Raw genomic sequence first — 12,156 nt, 5'->3', positions numbered from 1 at the left:
TAGGCCTCAGGTTTGCACCGTCACGTTGCGAAATTGAAACCGGAGCCCCGGGCGGAGCCACCTCTGCCTGCGATCCGCCGGGTTCAAGGGTAGGGGGAGCCCAGCCCCCTGCCCGCGGTGCCTGGGCTGGCGGACCGGCTCGAGCCCTGGGGTGGTGGGCTGTGCCAGCCCTTCCCTTCTGACTCCGCTATGGCTCCGGGTCCCATCTGTTGGGCGAGTTCTAGAAATGGAGCTTTCGGGGAGGAGGGGAAGGTGCCTTTCTGTGACACCACAGAAATCAGCGCAAAGGTCAAGAATAGGCGGTAACCCTCAGGTGGAGAAGGAAGGACGCGAGGGCAGAGAGGGTCGCGGAGCTAGCCGCAAGGGAAACCGCGGGGTGACAGTGCTTTCAGAAAGGAGAGCCAGTGCACGCTCGACCTTAAACGTTGCAATTTTCCAGGGGACGACGATCCACGTTCGGAGAGAGCGGTGGTCACCCTGAATCTTAGGCCGCCCCGCCGCAACCCGGGTTCGCCTCGATGCTTTGTGGGAAGTGTAGTCCCAGAGCGTCGCAGACCCATGCTGGAGTCATAAAAATTGAATTTTCCTAGGACGTGTAAGACAATTTCTGATTGCATTTGGTGTGGTTAGATGAAATGTTTTAGGTATAGTGTTTTGTTTTGGTTGTTTCATCAATGCCACCCTTCAGTTTATGACAAAAACAAGAGAGGTGTTTATTTAGTTTTAAATGGAATGAAGCATGGGTGAGGTGTCCCAAGCTTTGTGGTTTCTGTTGTTACAGCCCTTTTTGAATTTTACATGTGAAAGTAGTTGTAATTTAAGTTTCTTTGGTGCTTGGCAGTTTAAAGGTACTTTAATGTTCATGATCTCATTTTTGCCCTCATAACCATATGAGGCAGGTAGGAATTATCCTTGTTTTAAAGAGGAGGCAGGTGTAGAGAGATTAAATTACCTGCTGTTTTAACACAAAACTGGTATAGCCAGAATAATGTTTGCTCATTTTGAAGTTGAAATAAACAATCGGTGGGACCCTGGGCAGGATGGAGAGTCTGAGTTGACAAGGTCTCATGGTGTGTTTGGAGATAGGCTTAGATTGATAGCCACAGAGGTAATTGCTTTTCTGTCAATTTGAAGCTGGAGCCACCACTAGGCCTTTGTGGAAATCAGTTCCCTGATTTTTTTTCCTTTTATTTTTTTGTTATTGTGGTAAAATACGTTAACGTAAAATTTATCATATAATAAATTTTAATGTACAGTTCAGAGTAGTGAATACATTCATATTCTTGTGCAACGATCACCACCATCCATCTCCAGAACACTTCATCTTGCAAAACTAAAATTATACCTGCAGAACCCTAACATTCCTCACTCCTCTCTGCCCCTGGCAACCACCATTCTACTTTTTGTCTACCCTGGGTATCTCATTTAAGTGGAATCATACAGGATTTGTCTTTTTGTGACTGGCTTATTTCACTTAGCATAAAGTCCTCAAGATTCATTCATGTTGTAGCATGTGAGAGAGTTTTCTTCCCTTTTAGGGCTGAATAATATTCCATTGTATGTATATATCACATTTTCACATCCATTTCATCTGTCCATGGGTATTTGAGTTGCTTGTGTATTTTAGCTATCATGAACAATGACAGCTATGAACATAGGTGTACAAATAGCTCTTTAGATTCTGCTTCCAATTCTTTTGGATATCTATCCAGAAGTGGGATTGTTGGATCATATGGTAGTTCTATTTTTCATTTTTTGAGGAATTGCCATTCTGTTTTCCATAGTGGCTGTGCTGTGTTATGTTCCCACAAACAGTACACAAGGGTTCCAGTTTTTCCATGTCCTCACCAACATGTGTTATTTTCCATATTTTCGATAGTACCCACCCCAGTGTGAGGTGGTCTGACATTAAAAATTTTTATACTGCGTGATATCTGAGTTCTTGTTGTACCACTAAATATGTTAAAATCTGAACTACCAGTTAGAATGATGAAAAAAACTAGAGGGAGAATTGGATATCATTTCAAAGTGGCTGTCATATTTGTACACATGCAGCGTGCCTACCTCTTAAAGTGCTGGTACTACTTCTTGTTATGGAATTTCCTGGCTTTAGCGGATACTGGAAAAGTTGGGAACAAATAGTTTCAATCCCTGTTTTTCCTTTGTTTTGTTTGGTCAGATTATCAATCATCCATCACAGGTATCTGTTAACTTGTTTTCTGTATTAATTTAGGAAAGATTAAATACTTGGCAGTTGGTACCTTGGAATGATTTAACTTGAAATCTCACACGTATATACTGGCTAAGAAGTTTCAGATAAACTACTTTGAGTTTCAGAATGTAATAAAAAGATTAATGGTTGGCAAAAAGGTGCTTTTTAAAATTCTGCCTTAAAAAAAGTTAAGTATCTGAATATTTGCCAGTTATTATTTATGATTAGTAGATGATAATAAAAAGCAAACTATTAGATGCCAGCATTTTTTCTCTAATATTTTATTGTAAAAAAATCTTTGAGAACACAGAACGGTTGAAAATGAGCATTCATTTTAGATTCTACATTTGATATTTTACTAGCTTTGTCAGATATTTGTCTCTATCAATCCATGTTTTAAAATTTCATTTTAATTATTTTTTTATTTAAAAAAGATTGTGACATAATGCACATAACAAAACTTATCATTTTAACCATTTTAAGTGTACAGTTGAGTGGATGAACTCAGTCCATTTTTTGGATGCATTTCAAAGTAAATTGGAGACATTGATATACTTCTCCCTAAATATTTCAGCACTATCATTGTTTTGAGTGCTTTGTATATATTTTATTTCTCAAAATAATCCTCAGAGGTAGGTAAAATTATTGTTGTTTTCTGGACTGGGAAACAGGCTTTTTAGGTTCACAAGGTGTCCTACAACTAGGAGGTGGTGGATTTGAAGTTGGATCCCAGGTGTCTCAGACTCCAGCGTGCACCAATAACCAACCTTTAGGCCAGATTACCTGTATACCATAGTGTTCATGCTGATGAAGAGATCAAATCAGATGTTTTACTAGATTCTCTGCCAAATGTTACTTTAATACAACTATTTGACTGCTATTTAATATTGCTGTGGAGTACAAAAGAAACACCAATGAATTATAATACTTTTTTTGAGAAGAAAGAGGAAGAATACATGTCAGGACCAAAATATAGGATTATATAATAAAGATAATGCTAAAGTAATATCTGTGGTTCTCAGGTCCATTACTTAGAGATGTATAGCTGGCAACACTTTCCATAGATTTCAGATCAACATTTTTTACCTTTACAGTTGAAGTGACGTACATCATAAATTTAAATCTATAGTTGCTTTCAGTTGTTTCTGTCACCACACTTCTCAGGAGCTCCTGAGAAGCAGAATTGGCTGTTAGGATTGTATTTCATTTTATTTCGTTTTGTTATGTTACTTGATTTTATTTTATATGCTTTTATTTTGTTATTTTTTGGAGTAGTATCATTGATGTATGAGAGTAGATAAAAGGTAAGCAAGATACTCTTGAGGTGGGATTTGTCGAATTTATTTTCACAGATATCGCATAATGGTTAATTGGAGTCAGGTGATTGTAATAGAATAATAGTATTGCTAATGTTTGTTGAAGACTTAACCACGTGTTCTAATCACGTTGTATATATTAACTAATTGAATCCTTACAGCAGTGTTCCCTGTGAATTTGGTACTTTTGTCTCAGTGGTGGAGCCTCCCTCATATTGCAGAGTTAGAGCTTGAACTCAAATTCTCTGATTCCAAAGTTTGTTAATTCTGCTCTACCACTGTATTTACTCTCTGAGAAAGGGAAAATATATAGTTTATAGCAAGATCAACATGACTTTCCTCCCCCTCCCCATGACTTGCTAGCTTCTAGAAGAAATCTCATGTAGTGTATAGAATTTGGCAATATTCTGATGTTTTGTAGTGATTAGAACATACTAGATTTTTGGGTAAGATGCCAAAATAAAGAACAATTAGGTCTGATGGTTAAAGGCAGTTCTGAAATCTGGTCTGTACATTACTTAAGGTCATAGTTTGTAATTTTATTTCTTTGTATTTAGGGCGATATAATTGTTTGGAATGAAATGAAATTCAATGCAGGGTATGCGAGGTAGTTTTTCTTCTAATATTATCCTCTGCCAGTTTGTGGAAAAGTTGACATCGTAGTTATAGTTTAGCAGTGGTTAGGGAGATTTCTGATAGAGGGAAGAAAGCATTTGAGACTTTTCACCTGGTCAGCTGTTTAGTGGTTTCATATTCTGGGTTTTATGATTATAGGGCATCCTTAATATCTCATCTTCATTGGGATAAAGACAACTCATGAAGAAGAGCCTGTAATCTTAAAGCATACTGGCACTATACAATCTGACCATTTGATATAGTTATGGGAAACTACAGTTGCAAAAGTTGGCCAGATAATCAACATGTCAAATACCTCCTGAGAGAGTCTCTACTGTGCCAGGAATCCTACTGGCTCTTTTAGAGGATGACACATGGATAGCTGTGTGTATAGCTGTATAGATGAATATGATTCTGTGGGCATACAGAAACAGCCCCAGAGAAATGGTTGCTTTAATAACAGCCATTCATGCAACTGAGCTGATTTTTGTCTATATCATTTAAATTTTGGTTACTTAACCAAATAGTAAGTTTAAAATAGAAAGTAACAATATTTCTATTTTTTAAAATCAACTTATAATTTTTAATTTCATCCCATTCTGCTTTGAATTATGCTGTCACTAAATTAATATTTAATAAAGGCTAATGTCTGTGAGAATAGTTGACACTAGGGCATTCAACCTTGTTCAGAAGATAGATGTTAAGATTGTAGGCACTGCCAGTGTGCTCAGATGGTTTGATCCAAGTTGCTCATCTCTGGTTTCAGATCTGGTCAGTCTCAGAGGCCTTGATACTTGCCATCTTCTCTTCCCTCACATTTATCAATTTAGTAAGCAGACTTTGAAAATTGACTAACTTGTGGTCCTTTCCTCACAAAGCTGAGAATTCAATGTAGAGACAGACATAATATAAAGTAACTAATATGAAACATGATATGAAAAATGTCCAAAACAGTTCTTTGGAAATGTCAAAAGGCGAGGATAACATTCATTTCAGGCTAGGGGAACAATTGCTTGAGCTAAGACAGAGGTTAGAAAATACTGTGTATTTTCAGAGAAAGTTTGAGTAAGCCTGGTATGCTGGGATGAGAGTGCTGTGGCTGTGTAAAGTACTGGGGAAGGAGATGAGGTTTGGAATTTGAGACTTGGTCCCTCCTGCCTTTTATGATTTGGGATCTTGTCATATTACCTTATCTTTGTAAGTCTCAGGTTTTGTTTTTAATCATAAAAGTGGAATAATAAATGCTCATAGTGTTAGAATTCATGTATGCGAACATGCACTGTATAAACAAGCTGTGTATAAATTATTATTATTTTTAGGGGGGGCAGTAGATGAAGCTGAGAAGATAAATTGGGACCAGCTTGTATATGAATATCAACACAACCAGTTTGGATTTTGTTCTGTAGACAGCAGAGAACCATCAAAGGCTTTTTAAGCAGGAGTGTAACATGAGTAGATCAGTTTTATAAAGATGACAGGTGGCAGTGGTGTAACATTAATTACAAAGAGTGCAGCAAGACTAATTAGGAGGTATCACAGTGGCCAGGGAAAAGAAGTTTAGGGTCAGAATTGGGAGAGTGGAAGTGTTTTTTAGCAAGGAGCTAATATAATCTAGAATCCCCAAAATAGGCAGAAATTATTGGCCAAGTAGATGAGGGCTATGAAAAAGGGAGGAGTTAGAAATGATTCCAAGAATGCACCAGAGAAGTTAGGGGGATGACGAGTGTAGCCTCTAGACAGGTGTAGGAAGGTGGAAGTGGAAAAAAGGGAACAAGTTTGAATTATTGAGGCACACATGTTGAATAGTATAGGGAGACTAATAGTATAGGGAGATAGAATAGTATAGGGAGAATAGTGGCTAAAACCTCTGACACTGAAGTCAGATCTGGTTTTGAATCCTGGCTCTGCCACCTCTTAGTTAATGTTCGGAACAAGGGACCTAATTTGTGGGCCTTGGTTTTCTCATCTGTAAAATGGATAATCAAAAACCTATTTTACAGGGTTATTATAAGAGTGGAAAGAGATAATGCATGTTAAGAATGTGGCATAGTGCTTGGCACGTGGATTACAGGCGTGTGAGAACTTTGGTTCTGAAGCTTAGGAGAATATGGAGATGATGCTAGAGTCATGGGAATGGACAGAGTCCAGAGGACAGCTCTGGGGATTATGCATATGTAAGGGTGAGAAGAAGACAAAAAAGAACCAGGAAAGGGATCAGAAGTGCTGAGTCCCAGGGTTATGACTATTAACTATGTACATTTTCAGTTATAATGTGCTAATACCATGTGTGCTTACCTAATACTCTTCTTGCAAAACTTGTATGATTCAGATACTTTCTTTCAATTTTAATATAAGTTTTATATATGTATGATATATACATATGTATATGATAAAATATGTTATATTCATATTAGTTTTTTAATTTTCAGTGAATAATTACCAGTGTATTTTTCTAAGTATTAGCATATTACTTCTACACAGTAAACTTTATTTTTGAATATATTCCTTAGTCTTTCTGCAATTTGGTAATCACTATAATTTCCCTCTTCATTCTGAATTTGCAAAGTGGGGCATCAAATTAGGAGATCTTAGCACAGAAATGAAAAGTGCTTTTTTGAAAAAAATGGTAGCTATGAGTGTAAATCTTTTAATTGTTTTTTTTCCCCTGGTGTTCTAAATAATAGATTCTTTATACAATTGCATATGTACGAGTGGATGAACGTACCATTGGTGATCCAGAGGATTTTTGTCAAGACTGGATAAACCATGTATCACATTGATTGTAGAGGTTAGTAGATTTAGTTCCTTAGGATGTGTGCATTTTTTGTAGTAGAATTTAAAATGCCTAGGTTGTCAAGCAGCACTTTCCCCTTGGGATCTCAATGGGTTTTTTCTCCATTTCTAGCTATCCTGAGAGCATCAGCGAACTTCATGTTAGTTTGTACAGGCTTGAAGCCTCTATTCTCTTGTCAACACATAAACATAAATTTAAAAAATTAGCAAGAGAGAAAAAGATAAAACTTGAAGATGTTACTTAGCAGTGTGCACAAGGAAAAGACTATGTTAACTTCCAAGTAACATTGTCTGCCACAACCATGAAGAATGATTTTACATGCTCCAGGAATGTCATCATGGAGTTAATTGTTTTATTTTTGATGAGAGACGGTATTGAGAGAGGCATTATCCAATTGGATAGTCCTAATTCTGCCATTTCGACATGCGCTGTGATGAAAAAGCCACTTAATTTAACTTCATTTTGAGGTCGAACAAGAGTATGGTGTCATTTTCATTCTTGGATGATATCGGATGGTCCTTTGATCGAAACTGTAAGTTCAGATTGTAATTCTCAGATATCATGAGCTCAATATCCAGTGAGTACCTGGGATTTTGTAGCTTTGATCCAAAAGTGCATTTCCTTGCTATCTTCTAATTTAACTATTGGGACTCCTTCCCCCAGTGCATTCTGTTTCTGAATATGTATATTGCTGATGATGGTGTGTGATGCCTTAATTCATTTAGGTGGAATTTTGAGGGATGGAATGAATGGAATATTATATAGACCAAAGTTTAACTTTAGAACAGCTTTTGCTATTTCACATACCTTTATTCCACCATAGAGAAATGGAAAATTGGGAGGAATTGTTTAGAATTGTTTAGAAATGAGGACTTGTTTATTTGCTCTTAGATTCTTTCTTTTTTAGAGCATTTGGGCCTGTGATAGATGGGCGCATGGCATTATGATGTACTGAAGGCAAGCATGTCAATCCACAAATGCTGGGATTTAAATAGGACTTAAATAAAGAACATTCTAGAGTTTACACATCAAAATGAGCATTGTCTTAGGTAATTAGCTGTTTTGGGCGGATCCTAACTATTTTACACTTGACTGTTATGCAGTCTGACCTCTCACATAGTATGTATATGTTATCTCCTCTAGGCTGGCTTTCATAAGCTAATCTTTTTGCTCATCTGTTTAGTAACATTGATTTCTAACTGGATATCTGCTAGCTGCTGTCTCTGGGGGTAAGGGCTTCCTTGGGAGGTGGCAGTGTTTGTGGACATCAACGCATCTGGAGTTTGGCATTTATTAAATCTAGGGTACAGATGAGGGTTGCTGTCTCCTCACTTGGCCCGGCTCTGCCAAGCTAACCCTATGACTTCTTCCCTCCCTCCGTGCGTGTGTGTGTGTGTGTTTGGGAGGCAGGGGTGGTAATAGGGGAGGGAGTGTGTGAGCAGGGAGGAGTAGCCTTGCAATAGGCTATGCTGGGTTGGTTGGCAGGATGCTTAAAGTAGTCTGACATCATATGCAGATAGCTAGGACTTCTGACGTGGCAGGAGAAAAAAGATGCCCCTTCCCTGCTCAGAGTCTAGTCATTAGTGCATCCTGATGCAGGGGTTTCTGTATTGGAGGGTCTGCCTGGGCTCTGGAGGTAAGACTGGTGGGCTAGGGGACAAGGAAAATGGCCTCTCTGATTGCTGTACTTCTGGGTGGAAGAGGTACCAGGAAGGACTGCATAAGCAGGAACCTCTTGCTTAGGACCTCATTGCTTGCAAAGGTGCTTATTTGCCACTACCTTGGGCTGCCCTGGCTGGAAGGTGGTAACTCCTGTAGGAACCATGATGGGTAGTCTCTTTCTGGGAATGGATCCTCTCCCCACCCCCGACTTATTATATTTGTGTTTAATACTGGACTTCCTTTTAAGTCCATTTGCATTTAAGGAGTTCTTTTTCAAAAGGTGAAGGAGAGGGCAAGCCTGCATTTAAAAACTAAAGAATAGAGATTCTAAGCATTAATTCCTAAAGAAGTATCTTGCTGGCCTCATTTGGATTTTGCTAAGTATTAAAGTGGTGTTTAGTGACTTAAATTGGTATGTAGCAATCAATAGATGATGTGGACTTTTAACTACCAGTTAGTACCTGGTTAGATTTATAATTCACAGGATTGATCTACCAGAAAGGATTGAGTATGATATGCAAAATCTAGATGCCAGCTAGAGCTTCCTTATTCTTCATAGTTTCAGCCTCAAACTCCTAATTGCAAAGATTGTCAAAGTTCAGAGGTATTCATCCTCCCCCCTGTCACAATCAATTTTTGTGAATTTTCTATAATTTAGTTAACTTATGCTTTTCTTAGCTCCTGGGCTCTTATTTTTGAAACTGGTGTTTTGGTTTCACTGAACCAGGTCAGGCTGGACATGAAACATACCTGTTTCACTGGTATGCACACACACAATCCACTTTCTCTAAGCATTTCAGGAATTCCGTGAACTTTTGAAGATGTGGTAAGTTATTGGAAAGGCCTTGCTGTAGGCCCTTGATTTTCCTCCGTTTTGCTGGTCTGTCTTCCCTCTTTTTCTTTTCTCTTCTCCTCTCTGCAGTAACTACTGCACTCCTCCTGATTTGGAGCAGGACAGTTCTGCCACACTATCGGACCTTCTGGAATTTCTCTCCTCCCTTTCCTCTGTTTTTCTAAAAAAATCCTAAGCACTTGTTATGGTATTAAAAATCACAATACCTTTCCAAGAGATTCTGATGTCAGATGTTTGCCACCAATTCCCCTCACCTTTCTCTTGCTATAGATGTTAGCTGTATAAACTTCTAAATGGCTTTTCTAATGCAGAAGAAGTAATATTTCATATAGTCAACAGTTATTTGAGCAACTACTCTATGCAATGCCCTGTGTTAAGTGCTGGGGTACCAAGAGATTGTGTCACAGTTTTTCAACCCGGAGAGCTCAAGAGATGGTTGGAGTGAATGAATAGGCAGTCAAGCGGAGTCAGATTCAGGTCACACCTCAAAGAGCTGTTATGGTCTAGGGGAGGGAAGATTGGCAGTTAGATAATGTATGGCAAATAGTGGAGGGCAGGAGCGATGTAGAAAAAAAATCTGTGGGAGTTTGTAGGTCCAGGATGGGATGTGTAAGTGTGGCGCTCGTAGTGTTTGAGCTGGACCTTGTATAGGGAGGATTTGGATGTGTGGAAGTGAAGAGATGGTTAGGAGAGTATTTCTGGGTAAGGGACTTGGTTGGCAAAAAGAATGGGGCCAGGAGAACATACGGTACACTTGATTAGCTATACAATTTGGATGGCTGTTGGGAATTGATAGGATGCGTGGTTGAGAAGGTCTCTTGAAGTTAGAATCTTAGGAAGGACTTCTCTAATCTGATACTCACTATAGGCATGTGCTAGCTGCTTATTTTCTTACGTATTTTTACAGAAGTACATCTTTTTTTTATATTTTTCTTGGCAAGAACCTTCCATTTGTACTTGGACCCAGTTGTAAGCTGGCTTAAGCAAAAACGGGCACTTACTATAAGGAATCAGTAAGTTTTATGGAAACTTTTATGGCTTTCAAGAGAGGTTTGGAACTAAGGACTGGAATTCATCCAATTCTTCCAGCTTCTGTCTGTGCCTCCATGGTTTTCTTCAGACTAGCTTCTTCTAATTTTGCACTCCATAGGGTAGGCTAAAGATGCCCATGTCATATCTCCTGAATTTACTCTTACAGGTCCACGCACTCGAGAGGCTTGACTCTTTGGTCCTAATTCTGCATTCCTGAGGAAGGGATGAATTGAGTGGGGGACCCATCCTGACAACATTGGCTGTGGCCAGGGTACAAAGTCATATTGTATAAAGTTGTGTAGTAAGGCTTGGAATTATCTCCACCCACTTTCCCTGCTTCAGCTTACTGTAATTTAGCATACTAGAAGGAACATTGGATTTGGAGTTGGACTGCTTGGAGTTTGAACCCTAGCCCTGCTGCTGACTACCTTTGTAATCTTTCTTAATGAATTCTAGGCTGTTACCTCATCTGTAAGTTGGAGCTAATAATGCCTACTTCAAAAAATAGTACTTTAGAGGGAGGTACTGTGTCCTAGTGTGTATATGGAGGGTAAAGAGCTTTCTAGGTTTTAACTTATGAGACCATTTCTTATTAGCTTGCTGACCTTCGGCAAGTTTGTCACGTCGGGAACTTGTTTTTTATGCATAAATGCAGACGATAGCTGCTCACCCCAGAACGTTTTTCTGAGGCTCAATAGGCCTTGTGCAACTGCTTTGTGACTGTAATGTACTTACGTTTGTGTGAATCAAGTGGAAGGTAAATATCATTAGAGAGAATATTTCCTTGTGAAATTATTCTCTTATAGTCTAGTATATTTCTGAGGTAACTCGACAGATCTTCCTCAAAATATCCTGTAGCTTTAGGTTGTTAATTGATTTTATGATACACTGGGTGGTGGTCTAGGTATTTTCAGCTTTCCCTTTCAATCTCAGCTTGCACTTAAGGCTTCTAACTTGATTTATAATTTAAAATTTGCCTTCATACTCAGAAAAAAATGATGTACTTTGTAGAATATTTAAGAACCTTAAAAAAATCTGAAACCTGTCACCCTGAAATATAACCATTTTCTCTTTTTAATTCACACAAGTTATTCAGGAGCATGAAGTAAATTAGCGATAACAGAGAATTGAACAAACAAGCCAAAAAAGAATCCTCTGAAATTCCACCACATGGGGCTACTGCCCTAAGTATAGTCCTTTCTCTTTTCTTTTTGACAGTGTATGCTTTTCTTGCATACTTTCTAAGGAATGTTTTAATGTTCAAGTTGTCATGAAAAGATGATACATCTAAGGAAACTGATTTATTGCTTTTTTCTTTATGTTTTCTTTTTTTTCCTTAAGTGATGATGTGAGTGAAAAACCAGTGTTTGTCTTTTTTAATCCTGTGAGAAAATAACCCTTCCTCCTTAACTCGGAAGTCAAAATTGTATTTTTTTGGAGAGATGTAGAGAGTGAATGATTTATGTGGATAGTTTCCTTGGGAATAATTTCACGTTTTCAGAAATATCAGTGGCTAATGGTGGATAACACTGAAGTGAAGTTCTTAAATGACCTTTTTTGGTTATTTTTTCCTTGAGGGATAGAAGGTGGGAAAGTCTTTTCTTTCTCTTTAGATAGAGAAACTAAAGACAGGTAAATAATATGAATTAGAGAATTATTTAATGCAAAGTAA

At 38.3% G+C, this 12,156-nt stretch overlaps 1 protein-coding gene across 2 annotated transcripts in view; it reads left to right on the top strand.

Moving 5' to 3' along the window:
* The first annotated feature begins 6,827 nt into the window (after positions 1-6,827).
* The window catches only part of ECPAS (Ecm29 proteasome adaptor and scaffold), a 79,214-nt gene continuing 73,885 nt past the window's right edge, over positions 6,828-12,156 (top strand). Inside the window, exon 1 of one of the 2 annotated variants that reach the window (XM_006906098.3) lies at positions 6,828-6,931. In XM_006906098.3, the coding sequence (XP_006906160.1) occupies positions 6,910-6,931 (22 nt within the window). In that variant the 5' untranslated portion in view covers positions 6,828-6,909. Of the gene's footprint in view, positions 6,932-7,402; positions 7,470-12,156 lie in introns of those variants that run through there. The other variant, XM_025041521.1, reaches the window with a different exon arrangement.

Source organism: Pteropus alecto, unplaced genomic scaffold (genome assembly GCF_000325575.1).
Source record: "Pteropus alecto unplaced genomic scaffold, ASM32557v1 scaffold111, whole genome shotgun sequence".
Classification (NCBI taxonomy): domain Eukaryota; kingdom Metazoa; phylum Chordata; class Mammalia; order Chiroptera; family Pteropodidae; genus Pteropus; species Pteropus alecto.
This window is presented reverse-complemented; position numbering and strand designations above follow the sequence as displayed.